Here is a 23380-nt window from a genome sequence, read left to right as displayed (position 1 = left end):
TTGGGCAATCTCTGATGTTTTTGGAGTTGTGGGATCATGCTGGTCGATGCCTTGCCGAGTAGCTTGGGTTTTCTTGTTTCTGTTGTCTGTTCTGGCTTCTTTGTCTTTCTTGTGGCGAGGCATGATGTGTGGGTTGTGTTCCTTTGAGTGGGCGTCCTCTTTAAATTAGTGTATTTCCTCATCTTTTGGGTTTAGTCTTTGCTGTTTGTGGTTTGTTGCTTATATTTGGTAGGTTGTGGTTAGTTGAGACCTTGGTTGATAGGACTTTGTGGTTGCTTGTTTATTGCTTCTTTCTTTTTTGGATCTTTTGTTTAGTTTTTTTAAATCCTCGAGGTCCTTTTGGTTATGGTTGTTGATTGTTGGATAATGCACAAAGCAAATATGAATACTGTGTGAAGGATTACATGTGAATACTGGCATATATTGGTGCAGTCAGCATGGAAATGTATCGATTGTGAGAGTGCTGGGTTAACTGGTATGGCAAAGGATTCTCGCACAGGGAGTGCATGCTATGTTTAGGCCTCTGGCCTCCACGTTGGCCCAACATAATCTCAAGCTTTACCCTTGCCACATTGAGGATTGTGAGGGTGCTGGGTGCCTGGGTTTGACTGGGTGGCAAAGGAATCTCACCCAGGGGGTACATGCTATGTTTAGGCCTCTGCCTTCCACTTTAGACCAACATAGTCCAAAGCTTTACCCTTGCCACATTGGGGGGTCATTCAGCATAAGTGCAACTAAGCAAAAGAGGAATGACAATCTGTATTGGTCTGCATATCATCCTACATACTCTGTTGTTATGAAGGAATAAGGAAGTCATCCCCAAATCATCAAGAACAAACATGTTTCATGGCAATCAGTGCTCTTGAAGGGATCAGCAAGTCATCCTAAAAGCATCAGGAACAAAGAGTTTTCTAAAATAGGGATGATGTTAGCATATTCATTAAGTCATCCTAAGCGCATCCCCAAATCATCACCCACCAATCTGAGAAATTTGCTGATGACTTTAACAGCTCAATGACATCTGATGATGTGGGAATGACTTCTAGTGTAGTTTGATGATCATCAAATGACCCCAGGATGGTCTCTAACGTCATCCTTTTCGAACAGGATTAAATAGGGTTTATTTCAGTGAATTTCAAGGGTTTGTTATACCATAGTTCTTTAACGGGCCATGGCCAGTGACCACTGTACATGTTCCCCCAAAATGTTTCTTTTGGACTCGTTAGGTGGCCAGGGCCTTTGGCCGTGGCCAGTATACATTTATTTCTGGCCCACTAGCCATGAGCGATCGTGGCCTTTGGCTGTGCCCACTGTATATTTTAAAACCCTACCGGGCGGTGTCCATGACATTATTCAAACAAAAATAAAATGTGTATATTTGTTCGAATTTCGGCTGTACAAAAAAAAGTGGACCCTGCAGCGCCGGTTCCCATCCACATAAGTGAAGGGAACCAGCGTTGCTGAGTGATGGGAGGTTGAGGGGCGCATTTCGAATTTGCCAATGTTGAATTCTCAATTTCGCGCCTCGGTTAAATCACTGATATCCCTACCGGGCCACTATCATGGCCTTTGTACATGTTCCCCCAATATGTTTCTTTTGGACCCACTTGGCCGTGGCCACTGTACATGTCTTTGGGTCCCACTAGCAAGGGTCTTCGACCATGGCCAGTGAGCACATCCTTTGGCCGTGCCCACTGTGTATTTTACTATCCTCAGCTGTGGCCACTCTACATATTGCTCCAATAGGTTTCCTAAATGGGCCCACTAGCAATGGCCTTTGGCCATGACTATGGCACTAGGATTCTTTTGGGCGCACTAGTCATGGACTTCCACATTGCACCCTTTGACATGTTGCCCCAATAGATTATGTTGGGACCCACTAGCCATGGCCTTCGGGCGTGTCCACTTTCCATATTGTACCGGCGGTAGAAGTTCGCAAAGCCCAGCATGCTTTGTACCCCTTTCAGAGACGTCAGTGAAGGCCATTTCAGAATGGTATCTACCTTGTGCATGTCCATTCTGTTGCCTCCTGGAGTAAGGATAAAATCAAGAAATTCTACTTCGGTGACGTGCAAAAAGCATTTTTCAAGCTTTGCAAACAAGCGATGTTGGGAGGGTTGCATGAGGTGGGGCCCTCCATTTGGGGTGGGGGGGTGAGAGCCACCCCCCGTTGCAGTACATCATTCGCTGCCAATTTAGGGTGCCCCTCAGCCCCCCCCTAAAAAGCAGCCTATGAATTTGTATTTTTTTTTTTTTTACCCAACTTTGCTTGGTGCAGATGGCCACATTAGTACGGCAAACTGCCCCCAGGGTGCCCAAACCCTACTGCCCCATCTATTGGGGGGCCTGTCCCACCATTTGTGGTGGCCCTCTCCTCACCCACACCGAACGGAGGGGGGCACATCATGCAGCCCTTCCTAGGAGGCTCAGGGAGGGCAGCATGAGGTGCCCCCCCCCAGCCATTACGCACGCTGATGTGAAACTGAAGGTAATCCAGCCCCCTGGCAGTGAGGGGGGACCTCCCCCTCACATAGCCCGGGGGTTGGATTACAGTTTGGAGCGATCCCTGCTTTGCAGGGATCGCTCAAAACAAGGTGCCGAAAAGGACAAGCTATCTCGTCCTTGCCACTGCATGTGCACTGCCAAGGACGAGATACCTCGCCCTTGGCACTTAAAGGGTTAATTCGCCTCGTAAGCCTCGATGGAATAACGTGGTTCTTTTGTTTTCTGGCCACCCAGCTTCGGCAACCAGCCTGTTGAAGGTAGCAATGTACGTTAACAAGTCCTGATTCCCCTGTCGGAGGGACAAGAGTTCATTGTCTACTGCTTGTTCCTGAGTATGGCGAGCAAAACGTTTTTCCATTTCTCTCTGGAACCCCCCAAAGTCATGTAATGGAGGATCGTATGGGTTACCAACGGCACTGACCAATCTGCTGCACTACCACTCGGGTATGATAAGACAAAAGCTACCCAAGCTTGGTCTTTTGGAAATTCTCCTGGCCTACAAAGAAAATGAAGGCGGCACTGATTGATGAATGCCGCATATTTAATGTGGGTCGCCTGAGAACTTTTCTGGTGGTGCCGGGGGCACTGTTCCAGGTAACGTGATCTGTACCGGAGTGGGTGGTTTGGAGGGTTTTGCATCGTTGGATTGCTTCCAGGTAGAGGCGTCTGTCCTGCCTGTGATTGCAAGTATTGCCTGCTAATCTCTTTAGTGCGTTCTTTGGTCACTATTAGGTCTATCCGGAGGGCATCAGTCTCTTGTCGGGCAGAATGGACCTCAGCACGAAGCTCTCCTAGTAATTGGGCCAATTGGTCCATTTCTGATGTCTCCATGGTGCCCAGGTGAATTTGTTATGGTAGGCTTCGCATTCTATTACGCTCACCTGGTATCCACAGGGACGCCATCCAGCCGGGTTACTCGCTGGTATGCTTCTCAGCTTTGCCCTGATGTGGTCTGTGGGGAAGGTTCTGTCTTGTGGTAGAATTAGGCGTGCTCTCCGACCTGCCTTCTTTACAGGGGCACGCAGTCTTTCATGGGCAGTCCAGTTACTTCACTGACGCCGGCCTGTTTGATATTGTTCAGGGAGGTCTTATTGCTGTTCTTTAGTTTTGTTGCTATCCTGCATGCCTTTCTTTGTTTAAAATGTCTTTTTTTCTCCCTTAGGGATGCAGAGCTTCAGCGCGGCAAACTGGCTTGGTTGAGCCCCGCTGGTAAATGATGGCACATTAAGAGAGCTATGATGCGGTAAGTAAGCGCTATGCGCAGCACTGCAAAGTCTTGCCTTTGCTAACCTGTGTTTTCCTTCCTTGTAGGTCGCAGTGTTCTTCAGAGCGAGTGGAATGTCCGGAGTGGTGCCAGCCGAGAGGCGACCAGCCAGGTAAGCCTTTTGAGCAGTTCGTAATTTGTAAATACCTCTACTGCTTTCATTAATATTGCATCTATCTTCCTCTTTCACGTTGTTCTGTCCGAGAGGCGTGCAGATTTGAGGAAGCTGTTCTCAGTAGCTGCGAGTGTTTAAAGATGAAGACTGCAGGTAAGATGCTGCTGCTAATTATGTTCCTTTTGTCTCCTTTCAGGTTCTGCTTCTCCGAGGTTCGAGGGAATAGCTGGACACGGTGAGCGTCTGTCACAAGTGTTGGGATACAACGGAGATTCCTCCAAATCAGATAAGTCTATGTCCTCCTCCCCTTTCTCCTCACCTGTTTCTTCCAGATGATTTCCTCGTCTGTAGGACTTGTCTTTTGGTCTTTTCTTCTTTGTGAAGAGATAAGGTCGTCCGCGGGAAGAAGCCACCCTGATTCCCTGATAAACAGGAAAACAGCCGGCCCCGTCCCGAAGACGCCAGGAAGAGAGGAAAAAAGCAGCCGCTTAAAAAAACCTCTCGCCGGATGTTGTTGATAACAATGCGTGCTGGAGGAGTTGACTGGAGAGTCCGGAGTGCAGGTAAAAGACAGGAAAGTCTTTCCGAAGCAGTCAAGCTGTCGTATTTGAAGTTGTAGCATGAGAAGCCCGGGAAAACCCGGGATGGAGGAAAACACACCACTGCCAGATACCGGAACGAGATCCGGAAAACAGGGAGGAATAGAAGAGCCCCGAAAGGAACGGGAATCTATAGAACGGAGTAAACAGGAACAAAGGAAGGGAAGATGCAGTAGAAAGTATCACTGCTTTAGTAACTGAGAAAACCAGGTAATAGGGGAAGTACAGGAAACACAGTAGCACGGCAACAAAGCGAAAAGAAACTAGTTGCAACGCACAGAGCCCAGAGAGAGGCGTGGTTAAATACGGAAACAAGAGAAAAGGCTAGACCGATAAACCAGGAAGCGGAAGGAAAAGTAACACAGAAGAAAAAAGACTAGACCGCCAAACCAGGAAGTGAAAAGAAAAAACACACGGAACATCTAATGGCGCCGCCAACGCCAAGCCTTCCATAACCGCCAGCGGCCACCAAATGACGGCGGCATGACAGCGTCACGCTGCAAGCTGCAAAGTAACGCGAAGCGTGTTGTCTTGCTCGGGTGTGGTTTAAATAGCCCCAACAAAATAGTCCAGGTAAAGTAGTCCCTAGGCTACCACACCCAAAACACTAGACCGCATAGCTTGGTTCTTAGGAACCAAGCTATGTGGATGCCTCCATGTTGGCTGACAATACAACAAAGTAGTTCCCAAGCACATTGTTTTTCATGGTGTATGAGCCTGGCGCCATAGGCGCCAGGACTGGCCCCATGAGGGCTTTTGAAGAGGCTGCGAGGCTCTAGAGGCCCGAGTCCTGACTCCACCTGGCCAATGGATTTGCTTGAGGGGGTTTTGGGCGAGGGTCGTGACACTTTCTAGCTACAGCATAGTTCGTTTTGAGTCATGTTTTTTCAATGATCTAACCTTGAGTCAGTCCCATCACGCATTAAACGCAGATACCGCCTTCTCACATTCCCTCTGACATGCATCAGACCTTTCAGGGTAGCAGCACGTTCATTTTGCTAGCAGCTCATAAGCCCTTTAGAGAAGCTTTTATTGAACATTTTGCACACAAGGTGAAGATATACTGGTCTACACATCTTTCTCTCTCCCTGCAGCATCTTGTCTGTACTACCTAGGTTTTGTTCAGTATGTCCCCTCTACTTTTGCTGTCACTCAATAGTGGGAATAATGGAAAGTCAGACATAGGAGACGTACAAGAAGTCATGTTTGCAACTGATCATTTTTATATAAGGAAATTAGGTCTATACTCGCCCTACTCGTAATGGAGGTGGTGTTCTCCTATTTTACAAAATAAATGAATGAAATGAAAGATCATGTGCTCATCAGTAGGTCTTAAAATCTATTCAGTCCTCTGTCCCAAAAGCGAATCTATCTTTTGCTTGTCCCTACCACTATTGGAAAAATTAAACTTAATTTGGCCTGACAAATGGGCTCTCCCTTAAGTTGGGGAAAAGGTGGTTGGTTTCTTACCCCCACCAAAATATTCTTATCACTTGTCCCAGGCAGTTTGCCTGGTTGTGCAGTTCGCAATTTGGGGTTATCCAATGTCTCTGTTTTTATCCTTCTCTTATTTATTTATAATTTGTATAACGTACTAACTCGCCCGTAGGCCTCAAAGCACATAAAATAACAAAAAAGACGTAACACAGATGGAATTAGAGCATGTGAAGCTGGAACAATGTGCTACTTAATCATGGGCAAGGTTAAAGAAAAGTGTCTTAACACCCTTCTTAAAGGTGGCAAGTGAATTTGCCTTTCTCAGATTTCTCTGGTACTTGAACATTAAATGTAGAGCCACCAAATCTAGTGAGCTTGAATCTTGGCTGTGCAAGTTTAGTGGGGTCATATGAACGAAGAAATCGATTGGATGTGAGAGGGAGGTGAGTCCATCACGTAAGTATTGTGGGGGAGTCCTTATTGCAACATTTATAGGTCAGCGACAAAATCTTGAGTGACCTTATGTTTAACTGGGAGCCATTGAAGCTCCCTTCTGGCCTCAGTTACGCAATCTCTTTTAAAGAGACCAAACACAGCTCTAACGGCACGATTTTGGGCAACTTGAAGCATATTGAGATTAGCTTTAGAGTTTCCTCCTAGAAGACTATTGCTGTAATCAAGGTGACAGTTAATCAAAGCTGTGGCCAGAAGGTCTCTGCTTTTTAGGGAGATGTATGGGCCGCATATAGTTCAACAGTTTGGTGGTATAGCAGGCTGCTCGTACTTGGGCCACATGTAGCTTCATTGACGGTTCAGCATAAAAAATGACACCTAGTGTCTTGACGGACATGGATACTTAGATTGTTACCGGCAATAACAAAAGTTTTCATAATCAGAGCCAAGTTTTGTAATTCTATTGCCTGATGCTATGATTAACAGCTCTGTTTTATAGGCATTCAATGCCAGGGAGTTAGTTACCATCTACTTGTTAATAGCTTGATGGATGGCATTAACAGATGAGGTATCTTCGTTATGACAGCTGTACAGCTCAATTATGACCTGGGCGGCATCTACGTAGTTGGTATACTAGAGACCCAGGCCATCGAAGTGCAAAAAGGGGCATGATGTACATATTAAACGGTGTGGGTGAAATGCACAACCCCTCAGGTACTCCATGTAACTAGTGTGGGGGTGTAACTAGCATCATCTAGGTCACTCTGGCCTTTCTGGGTCAAAAGGAGGAGACACATTTGGATGCAGAAGGAGAGCAATGAACCTGTTCTATCAGTCTGGTAACGTGCTGAGAATGGTCAACTGAATCGAATGCGCCAGACACATCCAGTAGCAGAAGTAGTGCTGGCCTACCACGATTAAAAATACTGGCGATATTAGACTTCAGGTCCAAGAGTTCGGTCTCTTTCCCGTTTCTGGACCTGAAGCCAGACTGTTTTTGGATTCAGAAGGTTATTACTTTCGAGGAAACTTTGCAATCGACTATAGGCAACGCGGTCCAAAATCTTCAACAAATAGGCAACATTAGTAATGGGGCGGTAATGCTTTGCTATATTGGGATCCAGCATGCTTTTTTTTAAGAGGGGGGAGATCCATGCCTCTTTAAGGATTGAGGGTATGCTTGCTTTAGAAAAGGAGAGGTTGACAAGACGTGTAACCCATGGCACAAGCGTCTTCATACAGTCCTTGATAATACTGGATGGACAACTAACCCCTCAGCAGAATGTCGATTTCATACCAGCCACTGTTTTAAGGATATGTTCCTCAGAGCATGGTTTAAATTGAAATAAAACCTGCTCATGTTCCTTACTAGGGGCATGGTCTGGAATGTTGGAAATATTGGAATAATTTGGCATTAGAGATTGATCAGTTAAACTGAGCTACTATGGATTGTAGGTGTCCAGAAATGTTCTGATTGAACTCATAGTGTATTATCTGACACCAAGCTGAGTCCTTTACTAAAGTCGTTTCATCTGAAGATTTTCCTTTAAATTCTTTGAGGATTGCGAATGCCTTGTGTGTGTTAGATTTTGCAGAGGAAATCCTGTTATTGAGACTTTGAGATTTGGCGTCAATTACCTCATTCTTCAAATTAAGAACAGCTTGTTTGTATAGAGAATGAAAGAGAAGAGGGGAGTTCCTTTTCCACTCTCACTCAGCTTTCCTCTTTAGATGCCGTAGATCAGCAATGGAGGCTTTAAACCAGGTACGTTTGTTGGTTTTGGATTTCACCATTCAATGTTTTTTAGGGGCAAGGTCATCCACGATTACATTGATGGTATCGATGAGGTGACAGGCCAAATCATTGGCATTATTAAAGTATACACTGGTCTATGTTTAGTTAAAAGCTGACACAATAAGGATAATCTTCTTTAAATTCCGTATGATGGCATGTAAGACATGGAAACACAATGTGTCTGGATCCAATCAATAGTGTGACCTGCATTATGGATGCAGAAAGCATCTGATTGAACCTGATGGAATTCAGTGCTAATAAAAGAGAGGCTGCCTGTTTGTCACTAGCTTCATTGGCCCATAAATTAAAATCACCTAGAACAATCACAGGTGTTTGCCTTAGTCATTGACGTAACCAGATTTATAGGTTCCTCAATGGATGACGTATCTGGGGTAGACGATATGATAAAAATTGTCAAGGAGCTATTCTCATTCCGCTTAATTTTGAATAGAAGGCTTTCATAGCCATCTAAAGGGGTGTGATAATTCACATGCAAAGTGAAACGGTTGTTTATAATGGCAGCCTCTCATCCACCTCTACCATTCACAAAATCTGCTCTGTGAATTGTAAAATCGGAGGGGGGAGGCTAGTAGAGCTGAGGATGGAGTGTCCAGAGTAAGGCCTGATTCTGTAATGGCCATAAGATCACAATTATTCTCCAGGATGTGGTCGCAGACCTCAATGCTGTTTTAAAAAAGGGGCACGTGCTCAACGCATGGTAGTGTGCTGTGGGTTAGAACTGAGCTTGGAGATAGTTTGTCGAGGAGATCGTGGTGGGTCGGGGACCCACCTAACAACGCAGAGACCCAAACAAGTTAGAGGAATGGTCCCTCCCATCTGCAAAGCTGCGCCAAGTGCCACAAGTTAACAGAACAAGGAGGGTGACCCTTGAAGACTAGCGACAAACTAGAGGCAGAGAAGATCCAAGGCAAATGCGTCTCAACGCCGAGCCTGATGGATCAACCCACGCTAACTGAAGGTACCTCGGTGATTCCGATAAGGGGGAGGCAACAGGGAATGCGTGATCTTTACAGAAGGAACTGCAATATTGAGGCTAAAACCTGAGTAAATCAGTAAACCCTGTTTTGGACGCGTTTAAGAGAGTTGGTTAATGTAACTTGTAATGAATACTGGCATTCTTTGATGAAAGACTTTGATAAAACCCTGAGTTGAGCCCAAGCACCAATTATAAAAACTCAAAGACCTTTGAAGCAGAAACCAAGAGGGGGTGTATCAAGTAAAGCAAAACTGTATAAGATACCCCAACAGAGGGGAAGAGAAAACCTCAGAAGTAAAAGGTTAGACTTTGGATATCCCCAGACCGTATCATAGAGGCCTACCATTTTGGAACATTTTTCCTTCACTCCCTACGGTAAGCAAGGCTGATGCACACCAACGGCCAATAGATGGGTATGCACCAATTGGCGATGTGTACAGCATGGATTCCTTCATTGCATTTTCGAGACTTGGTTAAACCCCTGCAAAGGCAGTCTTTACAGTGGCTGCAATATGCTGGGCTCTGCCGAGCAGCTAAGGGAACCTGGAATACATTCCTGGTAAAACCACCTGATGAACCACTGCTAGATACCATCATGAGGGGAACCTCCATGAGCAGGGTGGTGGCCAGATTGTATGACATACTGCAGAACCGACATTGTAAACCCCTGGAGAAGCCTGAAGAGCCCTGGTCAAAAGACTTAGGGGAACACATTACTGATGAAGCCTGGGAGTCCATGTGCCGGCAGACCCGCAAAGTATCCTTTATCTCTAGATTTCGGTTAATGCAATTCAAAGTATTACACCAGTTCCACTACACCCCCGCACGGCTACACCACTTCTCACACACCCAACCCGCCTTATGCCCAAGGTGTAGCAAGAATGAAGCGAACTATCTTCACATGCTCTGGAGTTGTCTGAAACTGGAGGAATACTGGGTGGGGGTTTGTGGCACTATGCCAGTTATTATTTTGAACTCTACACTAGACCCTATCCCAGCCAACTGTTTGTTTAATCAACTTGAACATTTACGACGGAGTCTCCGTAGACTGACAGGCCTGTGCATGTTACTGGTAGTGCGCTGTATATTGCTGTTGTGACTCCGCCCTGCCAGTCCAACGGTGCCCCAGTGGCTGAGAGCAGTCACATGGGCAGCAGATATGGAGGAACGCTGGTCCTCGCTACAGCCAATGAACTGCAAACCGAAAGATATATGGCCGCCATACTGCAGTTATCTAATGTCTGTCCAGGCGAATGCAAAAGACATTGAGAACTTGATGTATTATTAACTGTTTTCATCGCAGTATAATGTTTGTTGATGTCCAAGGCAGGAATGCATCTTCTACTATTGATGCAACAAAAGTAGTAGACAGCAGCAATGTGAAACACTTTCCATATAAAGCTTTTAAAAAAAAAAAAAAAAAAAAGTAAAAAGATTTAAGTTGCTAAGAAGGAAGGGAAAAGACTATCCACATAAGAAGTGCATGACGGAGACTAGAGGGTCTCGCAAGTTCCCGGAGATCAAATGTTTGTTTAAGCAGATATCAAGAGCTACATAAATTCATCAGTGAGGGTTACTGAACCCAGATGAAAAAGTAATATGGACTTCATACCACATTTTGGGAACCATTGTACTGTGGAAATCCTTCGAGAAAGCGGAGAGACCTGGCTAAAGGGAAGCTACCTTATTTAGTCGTTTGTTCTAAGTGGTAGGGCGAGATAGGATTAGATTGTTGGATGGAGGACGTTTTGTGTTGGATGACTGACGAGCACCTTTTAGTTAGTGTGATTAGGCAGAGAAAACCCCATTGCATTAGGGCAAGATAGGCCTTTTTATTATTTTTGTAAAAATAAAGAATAGGAACATGTCCAACGTGTGTCCGACTCCTTCTGGTTCTCCACAGGCAATCTGGTTGTCCGTGTTTCTGTGACTGTTAATGTCTTTCACCCCAACTTGGAGAATCTTGGGTTTCAACGCTGTTTCTGCTATTTGGTCTCTCACCCCCTCGTGGGCTATTGGGGGTTTCTCACCCCTTTGTGGGCTTGGGCTTTCTCGGCTTGCACCCTGGTTTGGGTATCTGTTTCTCTTGCTCCGGCTTGGGCTGGCTTCGCTGCCACCCTTGTTCAGGTTTCTGTTTCTTTCTCCCCAGTTTGGGGTTTTTCAAGTTCTTCACTGACCCTAGTATCTTTTCTCTTAGTCCAGTTTGGGTTAGTCTCCCCCGTCACAGGGTTTCTTTAGTCTTTCTTGGTCCTGCTTGGGGCTTGGCTGGGTCTCCCCTTCTTCCTCCAGGGAACCCCTGTTTACCTGATTCATTGCTGCAGCGTTCCTCTGCGGAGGCGTTCTCCTCGGCTGTTGTGGAACCACTTCGAGGTTTCCTTGGCGCCCTTTTTCTGCTTGTCCTGTCTGTTCCATTGTCAGTGCATTGGCTTCACTGCTTTCGGCAGCAGACTACTATGCTTGTCGCAGTGGGTTCCTTCTAGGGGAAGCAGTCAAGGCTTTGCTGTGCAGTGCCGCGTAGGAGCTGCACGTCTCTCGTGGGCTGTTTGGCATCTCGTCTGCATACTGGCTGTACAATGCTGCCTCGTGCCTCTGCACCTCAGAAGGGCTTCCGCTCTGGAAGCTTACTTTTCAGGATCTGCTCCTACTTCCATGTCAATCTCACCAGTCCTTTATATTCCCCTCTGTAAGAAGAGTCGACATCATTGGTTCCGGTATATCGTAAGATGTTATCATCACAGGGTCTGCCATTACAAAAGGGTCAGACACAGTATCCACATGTGTAACACTCAGATATCCAACACACATTATGGACTGTATGTTGAGTTGGGTGGTAGCCCTTAAATCCGGTGGTAATGGAGTTACCGCCGCATTTACTGCTCCGCCCAATCTGGAGGCCGGCGTGTTTACACACTGGGAAAATGCCCATTTTCGGCACAATTACCACCGCCAGTATTACAGTGCAGTAATTGCGCAGAAATTCCTCATTGGGTCCGGGTAATGGGGGAGCAACATTTAGCGCCCAACCGGTGATCCAGCGGTAATACCGCTGGACGGGTGGATGCTAACGCAAATAAAGTGAGAGGTATCCCAGTCAGGTATACCACCAAAATCGTGATGAGGCCCAGTATCTAAACCCAGGTGAGTCCTCTAACCCGTAGTGAGGTCAGTCAAGTTGAAAATGGGCATGGCGGGGTGAAGGGAGTTGAGTGAAGTGGAAGATGGATAAGGTGAGGGTATGTGATTTATAGAAGTGAGGTGGTGTAAAGATGTAAGTTGTACAGGGTTCGAAATTGAGGGGTGCATGGAGCTATTTAGCTCCTGCTTCTAGCATAGTAGAGCCTGATTAGCTTGAAACCAACAGCTACCAGGAGCTACTTTTGGCTCCTAGGGCCAAGTGGTGCCTTCCAAACATGTCAATGTGACATTAATGTTGAGTGTTTGATAATGTTAATAAAGAAGAATTAGAACACATCTAATATACATTTAAACACAATGGTTCATACAAAATGAACTAAGAGTTAAACATCTCTGATAGCTCCTAGTTCCCCTGTGGTAGCTCCTATCTACAGGGTGATGCCCGACACCCAGGAGCTGGTTTTAGCTCCTGCTCATCGAATGTTAATTTCGTAGCATGGGTGTAGATAGGCGAGGTAGCTTGGTCAGGGGATACATGGAAGCAAAAAACCCACACCCATCATTTTTTAAAATATGTTTTTGTTTTCTCACTTAAGATCTGCTCTAGTCATCCCTACCCAGAACATGTTTAGAATGTTCTAAATTTGCATTGGAAAGGTAAATGTAGGATCACGAAACACGCAGGACACCAGAGGCGAGTAGGAACCTTGGGTTCTTTATTGTGTATGTCCTTATGAGGCTCTCCTTCCTGAACAGCTGTCCAGCAGTCTCGCTAGGAGCTCAAGATGATCACTTATATTTACATTGAAAGAATTTCGAACAATGGAACATACATACAATAACAAGTCTACCAACTGAACATGAGCCTGCTGGCCCAGTAGTAGATAAATGTAAATAAGCAAAATGAAAAGTAAACCGCATGATTAGAACACAACAGTAAACTACAGTGTAGGAGGTGAAATTCAGTTTCTTAACAGACTGGAGAGAATAATGGCCGGAGTTGTGCTATGCCTACTTTACCTATTGCTTTCCTCTCCCCTCCTCGCCCCCCCACCACCTAATGCGAAATGCAATAGACACACAGCATATTTTAAGCTAAGAGAACAGTGATGATTCTAATTGGAACAAACAGGCTGCTCAATTAAAGAAGCGTGCAATTCATACTAATCGGGATCTATAATTGATTAGGCATTCACATGCGTGCGATCACAATAATGCATCCTGTTTATAGCATCCAGTAGAATTACCGGAATGCCTCACTTTGTCCGGTCTCATACATCACTTCCAATCTGCTGTATTTCTAATTGTTGTGCTTTGCCCTCAATCTTGGCACCAGCCATTTGCCCGCCCCCACCCGCACCCTTTTGCTCTCCTGCTCGTACAACTCTTGTTTGATCCATAGTGTGAATGTTTTGGCCATACTGGTGATGGGAGGGGGGTGGCTCCTACCTGCTGCTGTCTTACTGTATTTGGCATGAGATTCCTACTTATTTTTGATAATTGGGATGTTTGCTATTGGGGAAGGAACCAAAAGCGTGCAGAGGCTGAACTAGGTCCTACCCAAAACGTCTGGCTCCCCAGATGCTTAGCATTGCTTCTTACTGTTCACTTCAAATATTCAGCCATAAATTCTCTGACTTGCTTATAAACCGGAGTATCTAAGTTAATAATCTTCCAATATCAAAGATTTTGACCCCCTGAATTCCCTTCCAATTCCACTTAATTTGTGCTTGCAGGCATCGTCTTTTAATAATCTTCTCTGCACTGGATGATGGTACACATCAAGAATGTAGTCAATAGATGAGCAATACTTATACTGGGAAAAGAGAGAATGTGGCTCTCCAGAGCTCCTATAAGCCGCCGTAGCTCATGGATTTGTGGAGGACGCTAGCCTGAGGGATCAGGGGAAGAATGCCCTCCCCCACCCCTTGGATTTGGCAGCTGAAGTGGGGGGGGGGGTGGTTATCAGTGAGTCCCTCCTTGTATGTGTAGTCATTTGTTTGCATTTGTTTGCGTTGCCCAAGCCAAGTTGACAATGACTACAGATGGCCGGACAGAGAGCATGATTTGTATAACATGAAACTAAAACATAGTAATTATACCGGTATTGAGACCCTTTCAATGAGCTTTTGTCGTAATCTCCCCATAATGTTCTCTTGGAAAAACTAGATCTAGGCTTGCTAGAGGAGCGTGTTCTTGACTTGATAGATTGACAAGAGCACATATATATTTTCTGTTTTTCATCAGAAAATATTTTCTTGATGTTTGGAGAGGTGAGGTGCATGAAGTAGTCCTTCTAAAAGAGATCTGAAGTAAAACGACAGGAACCCTCCTGGATCACTGTGTGAGTTGTGTATCGTCTAGGCCAGGGCAACTACCAGATTTCATTCTCTTCTTTTTATGAAAGCAATCTCTGAAAGATAATGGGATTTGCGCCCTCCTGGGTAGCTAGATCAAGTGATTTCAACACCCTGATGCCACTCGTGAAGGTTTTTGTGCTACATAAGTACCTGCTTGATTGATTTCATAGATGGTAGACCTCTGGGGAGTTGGACACCAGCCGTAAGCACATGCTCCTACCCCACCATTTAGATAACAAAATGTACTCTACTTGCCTTCAACGAGTTTAAAAATGGTGTTAACGAGGAACAGTATTTTCAGAGCCCCCTGACATTCCCGCGTAAAATGGATCTTATGTTTACCCAATGGCGGGAGACGTCCCCATGTTTGTTTGTCTGTTCTTATGATTTGGACTTAACCTTAACCACAAATAAAGGAGATAAACATCATCTGGTGAGATGTACAGACTCCATTTTGTGCCACCCTAAAACGCCATCTTTTCCTAGACCACACCATGATTTCTAAAAATCGATCTCTCCCTCTGTCCAGCGCCGCGCACAGAAAGCCCAGCCTCCCCCTTCACCTCCTGGCGCTCCACACAAACCCATTTCTCACAGAAGCTTGGACATGTATTGTTGCAAGTATTCAGTATCCTTCCCTCTTCCGCTGAGCTCATTGCCCTGCGTGTGACTGGAGCAAACCCTGGCCTGCGTGCCCATCCGTCTCCACAAACCTTCCTGTGCCACCTCACCCACACCTTTAGAAGTTATAGCCTACAGAGCCTTTGCCCCTCCACTCTCTTTGAATGCAAGTGCCCGAAAGACCTTTCCCCCGGATCCCCCCTAAATTGCTCACTATATACATAACCCAGTGTGATCAAACATCCTCCTTTAAACTAACACCCGCCCATCGGGGAGAATAAATCACAGATCAAACCCCACAGGTAAGTCACCTGGGAGAGGGGCTAATGAACATGTGCCCCACAAAGGCATGGACATATATCTATATTGTGATGGTTTTATGCCCAACATTATTCTTTGCCTGCCAGGGACCATTGTGTAGTTTAGATTAGTTAGGATTTTAACACTTTGTGAACTAAGCCTGACCTTCACCCTGCGAAGATGAGCCCAGCTGACCCACATGCCAACTGACCACCCCAACCATAGCAGCCAATTGGAGTCTGACATCAACTATACAGTATACTGTGCCATGTGGGCCAACCAATTTGAACTGTTATTTTGTACTATATGTCATTACATCATTCATGACGTTTTTCGATTTATAATGTGCTGCCTGTGTATTGTTTGGCAGAGCGCTCTCAGGGCAGCAAAGTTCTCTGCATGCACGTCTTTATCTATATAAAACTTTGTTCAACTTGCAATCCATCTCCTGGTCTCATTCCCAAGTAGGCTGCACTTTTATTTGGCTTTTTTTGTATCGTGTTGGACCAGGCGCCTTCAATGGCAAGCCCTAGGCTAGCGGGGCTCATGCGCTAATGGGGGGGGGGGGAGAGGGTGTGTGTTTTTTCCTGGTCTTATGGATAGCTTCATGTGGACTGTTGGTGGGGGTATTGAAGGTGTGGTGGTGCAGAGCGCTGTGCTGCAGGAATTCTGTGTTTGAACTATTTGCAATGCACAAAACATACCTGATGGAAAGGATTCTTCAGCTTACTTGAAAATAAGCAGAAAAGTGTGATAAACTGCTCCACCCTAATCCTGTTTTCATGGATGCTGAATATTCTGTGGGAGAGATGGTTTACAGTCAGCATAAATCCTGGAAGAGGGAGAGTGAGGCCCGTTGCCCGGTTCACAATATGCAAACTAATCCCTAGGGTTGTTTCACTTTGCCAGGTTGAGGACTCCCATCTTGCTACATTCTTGTCTAAGAGGCTGAAAAAGATCCCTTTCGACTGCACTCCAGAAGCAATAATTCCCTGGCTTGCAGCCGATGAGGTCACTGACCCAAAACCTAGACTTCATGCTTTGGAACACCCAGAGAAAGCAGAAAGAATCCCCTAAAATGGCTCCACCGGCCCATCTATAACCGTTCTTGATTATGGCAGTATGTCATGCTGACAAACCCTGCATAGGGACCCTCCGTAACGGAAATTATTTTGCTGCTGGCTTGGAGGGTGGACCTTGAGATGGAATACTGTGCGTTCGCCATTGGTTTCCCCCAGGAGTGTGACGACTGACAGCAATTTTTCATCATACGCACTTTAATGTGGTGTAGGTGATAACAAATTACTGTCGGTACCACTTACGGTGTAAGGGTGTACCAGCCGCCTAGTAATAACCGTGGTTACACAACTTAAATCATATTATGAACTTTTGGGTTGGATGCTGCTATCTCCTCACATACATCTCCCTTTTCCATTAACACATACTTTCATTTAACGCCCACACATCTTGACGATTCTCTAACTAATGCAGACTCCAGATGTCTCATAGCAAACATGGATGATGTTCTAAACAGATCTGCACAATAAAGGACATTACTTCTGTGAAAGCCTCTATTAGTTTAGGGTCACGGAACGTCTTTTATGCTAGTGAGCACTAAACTCAAATGCTAGAATTAGTTTTTCTATCTTTACATTCGCATGGTCATTTTGTGTTCCGGCTTGAATTTTGCAGATGATTGATGGAATGTTGATGAGCACTGTCATTCGTCACAGCTTCTTTTGTGCAGAAAAACAAAATGCCAACAGGTAAGACCTTGTTTTCTTTGAAGGGGATTGATTCTCTAAGATGGCATTGTACTATTTCATGTTTTTTTTTCAGGAATAAACATGTCAAGTTGCAAGCTACCAGTCAGGTGTGAGGTTACTCGCCCCCTCGGATCTCCACATGCGCACAGCATACTCCTTATTCGCCAAGAGTCAATTATCCCTTGCTAATGGCTAGTCGTGAGTGCATATTTTAAGGCCATGATTTACTTGTGGTCCTTAGCGAATCATGGTGACACAGAGATTTGCAAGTTTGAACAGTGTGCCTTGTATTGATCCTCGCATTTCTGTTTTGGCATGCATGTAGCAGTAGCTTTGTGCTTCCCCCAATTATAATGTTGGTATGGACAAAAAGGCGTCAGCCTCCCAAAAGTGCAATTGACTAAGTGCAGTTTGAGGCACTTTCTCGTTGCATGGGATGTGTTTTTGCAGGTACAGACAACACTGTCAGTCAACCAAGCCGCAGATTGAAAAAAAAATATTATTTGTAGTGCAGATGGATAGGACACCAGAGCTTAGGCGTCAGAGCCACAGACCAAAATAAAATGGCCTTCTTCGATTATGTGCACATGAATGGCATGCATCATTGCACACCCCAGCACAGTTGACATTGGTTCCATGTGATATTTTCGCCGCAAAAATATCGCTATACAAACATTTCGGCATATTTTTGCGGCGAAAATAACACATGGACCCTGCGGGGGACACCCCCGCATCATTTTTTTATGTGCGGGGGACACCCCCGCACCTAATATTTTCGACACCAAAAATATCGCCTATGGCCGTTCCCGACGACCACATGTACGGCGATATTTTTGGTGGCGAAAATATTACCTGATACCTTGACATTGTGTTGTATGGTTCGCACACCATGCTCAATTGTCTTCCTATGGCGCAACTATTGGGTTTCCCTGCTGCCCTATCCTCCTGGTGTGGCACTCTTGCCAGGCATTCCCACCCATCCGCTCCAAATATTTGTTTCAATACTATTCCTAATACCCAGTCACGCCGTCCAAGCTACTTTCTGGTGAGTCTGTATCCGTACAATGACATCGAACCACCCATTGTCAATAACACAAATATCCCGTAATTTAACACTCAAGGACATAAAAACATATTGACCTCATATAAAAGTACATATACAATTTATTTGATTTATTTTTTAAAAGCCTATTAGGACAAACAAAAATGATACTTGATAATCATAATACTTTAAACATATTGGGTACCACAAAACCAAGTGCAAAGGTGGTGTGCAAATTTACAAATCAGACAAATAGTACAGTAGGTCCATATCACATGTCACACCACATAATATCGAAAACATTGAATATCATCAAGGTTCTATGTGGATGTCGTGGGTCCAAAGAATATGAATTCCTATTTGGTTCTGAAAGTTGGCTGATTGAATACGGGTGTATGGTGTAACAATAAATTGCAGCATTCACCCTCCAGCTGCTGGAAAATAGTATACTGCCAAATTAAAGCAGCTCCGCCTTATAAAACATCTGGAAAGGGAGAGGAAAGATACCTCAGTAAGTATCTCCTGCTCTGGACTAAGTAACCATCTTGTATTATGATATACTAGCTGTTCCTGGCATAGCATACGTCATTCTAGCAGATCTTAAAGGTATATATTGGTCAGTAATTAATAGGGTCACTTCTCTCCTCTTTCTTAAATATCAGAATTACCACCAATCCCTTCCAGGAAGGGGGTGTAGGTCCCTGTGACTTATGAATGGTAATTGAAAAGGCTAAAAGTATATGTAACTGTCCTCGTATGAATTTGAAAGTCATATTTGTGTTAGATGTAATGAGAGGTGTAAGAACAGTACCTAAGTTCCACCGATTACACAGGCCTCTATGATGTGTCGTTGTAGACATGTACTTGTCAACATTGTTCCATTGCAGAGTCCCTTTAATGACATAAGATTGCATTGTAACATAATTACAGCACCTACTTTCAGTTTTAGCTCATGACGAGGCAATTATCCTACAAAATTTCGCTCATTAGACACAGCAACGTTGAGCCGATAATTAAATGTTCATTGACACTGGAACCACCGTGACCTGTGTGAAGAGAAGTGGGAGTGGAAAGAAGATCTATCTCTTCCACGATGCTATGTTGTTGTGGAATGGATTTAAGTCGTGGTTGATGTATGATGGTTAAAATTTCACATAAAGGTTGGCTATTCTAGTGGCTACAGTGGAGGCCATGGCTGCTGCCTTTACTTGGTTGTATAACTTATTATCAAACTGGAAGTAGTTTTCAGTCAAAGATACAATACCTCAATGCACCAAGCAATGAAGGCCATTGTCTTTATATTGACTTCAGAATGGTATCTCTCGAAGTGTCTTTCTACAAGTACCACCACTTCATTGCGTGTTATAGATGTATATAATGATTCTAGGTCACATGTAATAAGAAGATGGGACTGTTCTCCAAATTCTAAGCCCTCTATTAAATTGATGACATTGGTGGTGTCTTTAATGTATGATGCAATGTGTGAAATATGATAACTGAGAAATAAATATGCAAAGAGTGAAAAGGGCTCTAATACTGACCCTATGACTGAAACAATGGGTCTTCCCTGGCGGGATTGAGAGATTTCTTGTGGATTTTCTTGTGGCTTTTGGGCACAGTATAAAGTACAGTTATGCGTGCTGATTGTTGTGTAAGAAAAGCTGTCTCGAGGGCGCTAGAGAGCCTTCCAAGATGGCGGCCTCCCTGTGAGCTCGGTGTAGCTCCCACGAATATCCTGAAAAATCGCTGCTTCCATGGGGTGTATTCCGACAGACGCTGCCTCCCCCTTGTAGAGAAAGCGATTCCTAGCAGGGGGATATATTCATTTCATCGATCCTGTGGATGTGTGTGGCGAATCTACCACAAGAAGGTACCACCCCCCTTCTCCGCGGACGCAAGGTGCGGCCTGCGTGGGCGTCTGCGCAGCCGGCGAGGGAGCGGCCCGCCGTGCGCTGACTCGACCCGGAGGGAGTCGGCATCACCCAGCTGGTGCCCGAGCAGCGAGAGGTCCGGCGGCCGCTGAGCTGACACGGAACCAGTGGAGCCTGGACGAGTTGACAGAGGAGAAAAAGAAGAAGGCAGACGTCCGGTCCGGCGGACAGGTAAACGCGCTCCGCGCGCCCCTCTGGCCCCCGTGGCCACAGCAACTGTCGCACAAATCCCCGGGTCTCCCAGAGCGACAATCATATGATCGGAGGCCATCGGAGCATTGGACGGCTCCCAGTGCACCCGCAAAGTGGGGCCAGCGGCGCTCCGGGAGCGCTGTCACGCGGTCGCAGGCGGTGACGCTGGGCAGCTGGAAAAACCCGGTCTCTGGGTGCGAGGAGGGGCGCGTGCGAGCGGCAGCGGAGACAGGGCCGCGGTCCGTAAAGCGGCAGTCGCCGGCGGCACTGCACCTTCTCACCCCAATGAAAAAGACCACCACAGCACTAAACAACCCAGCTTCTCAAAAGCCATCATAGACACGCCAAATCCTTACCTACCCTGCGAAGCAACAAGTCGACGCATCCTTCCGAGGGAGTCCAGGAACAGCGGTCCCAGTAGTGGAACTAAAAACAGTTTGAGAACGCAGACGCTTTAGCCAAAGTTCCCGCTTCTAGCCGGCACGCTCCCACAGCACCTCCCAAATTTACACCAGCAGGTCCCAGACTCTCACTGCTCACCAAAGGTGGTATAGGAGTTTCCATAACAACAGCAACTATGGGGAAGACAGACAGGCTCCAGAAAAAACTCAACTTCGAGGCCAGTTCTTCAACTAAAGCACCTGCGGCCAGTAGTCGCTCTCAATCCCCAATCCAAGATGAGGCTGTGGAGCAGGATCTTGATATTAGAGAAATCCTGCTCGACCTGAAAGCCGGTATAGGCAGCCTTGGGAGCAAACTCGACACCCTCTCATCCAAAGTAGACATGCTCCAGCACAGACTAGACAAGCACGCAGACAGATTGGACACGGTGGAGCAAGGGGTATCTGACCTCGAAGACGGCTAGACCTCCCTAACATCCAGAGTGTCCACACTAGAATCACAAATGAAAGCGATATGCGCCAAAAATGAAGACTTGGAAGGCCGCTCCAGGCGTAACAACATCAGGATAGTGGGCGTTAGCACCAATTGGCTACCTGGATGGAAGATCATGTAGAAAAAATCTGCATTGAGCTGTTTGGAGAAGAGGTCCTTTCCAAGATGTTCGTCGTCGAGAGAGCCCACAGAATACCCAATACGAGGCCAATCCCAGGAGTGAACCCTCGTCCAATGATAGCAAAGTTGCTTAATTACAAAGATCGCGACACAAATCTGAGAGCCGCCAGAGACAAAGGTGAACTCCAATTTGAGGGGGACAAAATTCAGTTTTTCCCAGACTTCTCTCAAGCGGTACAGGCGCAAAGACGATCGTTCACAACAGTGAAACGCAGGCTGCAGGAAAATCAAATTCAATACTCGATGCTGTTCCCAGCCAAGCTCCGCATCCAACACGAGGGCAGAACCCAATTTTTTAATACACCAGAAGAAACAAGTGACTACCTGGACCCCTCCGATGCAGACCTGTCACAAATAACGGCAGATCACAAAGAGGCAACCGACCCAGAAGAGACCCTCCGTAACTTTTGCCAGACGGTTACACATTATGAAGGCAAAGTATCACCCAGGCGCAACTACTTTCACCACCACAGAACAAATCTAGTAACAGACGTGGGGAACCAGCCCCTCTTGGAGGGCCACCAGCGCCCCATGCACAGCAACGTTGGCTGTTTTGCCAACCAGAGTTAGTTCAGTATGGACCAGTTGGGGGTTGCCCACTCAAGGTAGAGATCCCAGTTCCAAGAAGTCACCAAGTATCTCGCACCCTCATCTCTCACTGACCTCACCACGGAAATCAAGCAAGCAGAAGCCAAGACCTCAGATTCCCCCTGAATGCCTTGACTCCACGCCTACCGTTGAATCTCGACCCAGCATGTCCATGAAACCTCCCCAAGAGACAATGACGACATATAAGATTGCCACATGGAATATTCGTGGGGGCAACCACCCGGCGAAAACGAGAAAGATCCTCCAATATTTGCGAAGACACAAAATGAACATTGCCATTCTACAAGAAACACATCTCACAAAGTCCTCGGAATCTCATTGGGCCAGATCATGGGGCTGCAACCGGTACTTCTCATCCTACTCGTCATATGCCAGGGGAGTCGCGATACTGATAGATAGGAGAACGAACTTCAGTCTGATCGACTCAAGGAGAGATACCGAGGGGAGAGCTCTGCTGGTGAGAGGAACACCAGCCGGTAGAGAGGTGGTCCTGGTTAACTCCTACGGTCCCAACACAGACGGATCAGATAACTTCAATTGGGTGCTGTCCAGACTGGGAGAGATGAACACAACGACCATTATATGGGGAGCGGACCTCAATACCCCACTCGATCCCAAGCTTGACAAATCGCACAATACGTCAGGGTCACCCTCCAAAGCCAGTGCCCAAGTCAAAGAGATCTGTCACGCATTTGGTCTAACAGACACATGGAGAAACCATAACCAGAACACCAGAGAATACACATTCTACTCGGCAGTTCACCACTCTAGTTCACGAATCGACTATATCCTAGCCTCAGCCCGCAACCCGTTTCAATGGGGGAAAAGCCAAATCATGCCAAGGTCCTTTTCAGACCACTCCATGGCCGTACTTGAAACCACCCCAGCAGGCTCCACAATCCCCGGTCTTCACTGGAGATTTAAAACAGGTTCACTAACTGACACCGTTTTCGCAGCAGAACTGAACCAGGAAATAATCTCCTTCCTTGATACGAACAAAGACTCATTCGACTCAGCCAGTACAGTGTGGGAAACACTCAAATGCTATGTGAGAGGAATATGCCTGGCAAAAGAAAACAGCATGTTAAAACAAATCCGCAGAGAACTCACGGATAGTGAGCATCGATTAAAGGACCTAGAGCTCAAATCCTCTGTCTCCCCAGATCCACGACTCCAAGCTAAGAT

The 23380-nt window shown here is 46.0% G+C and overlaps 1 protein-coding gene across 1 annotated transcript in view; it reads left to right on the top strand.

The window, feature by feature from the left end:
* AHI1 (Abelson helper integration site 1) overlaps positions 1-23380 on the top strand; it is a 2019384-nt gene that overhangs the window by 32007 nt on the left and 1963997 nt on the right. Inside the window, exon 2 of the mRNA XM_069606745.1 lies at positions 17274-17347. Within this exon, the coding sequence (XP_069462846.1) occupies positions 17338-17347 (10 nt within the window). The 5' untranslated portion in view covers positions 17274-17337. The remainder of the gene's footprint in view (positions 1-17273; positions 17348-23380) is intronic.

The sequence above is a fragment of the Ambystoma mexicanum genome, chromosome 4p (assembly GCF_040938575.1).
Source record: "Ambystoma mexicanum isolate Mex_15411 chromosome 4p, UKY_AmexF1_1, whole genome shotgun sequence".
Classification (NCBI taxonomy): domain Eukaryota; kingdom Metazoa; phylum Chordata; class Amphibia; order Caudata; family Ambystomatidae; genus Ambystoma; species Ambystoma mexicanum.
Note: the sequence above shows the minus strand (reverse complement) of the source record. Positions and strands in the feature narration are given on the sequence as shown.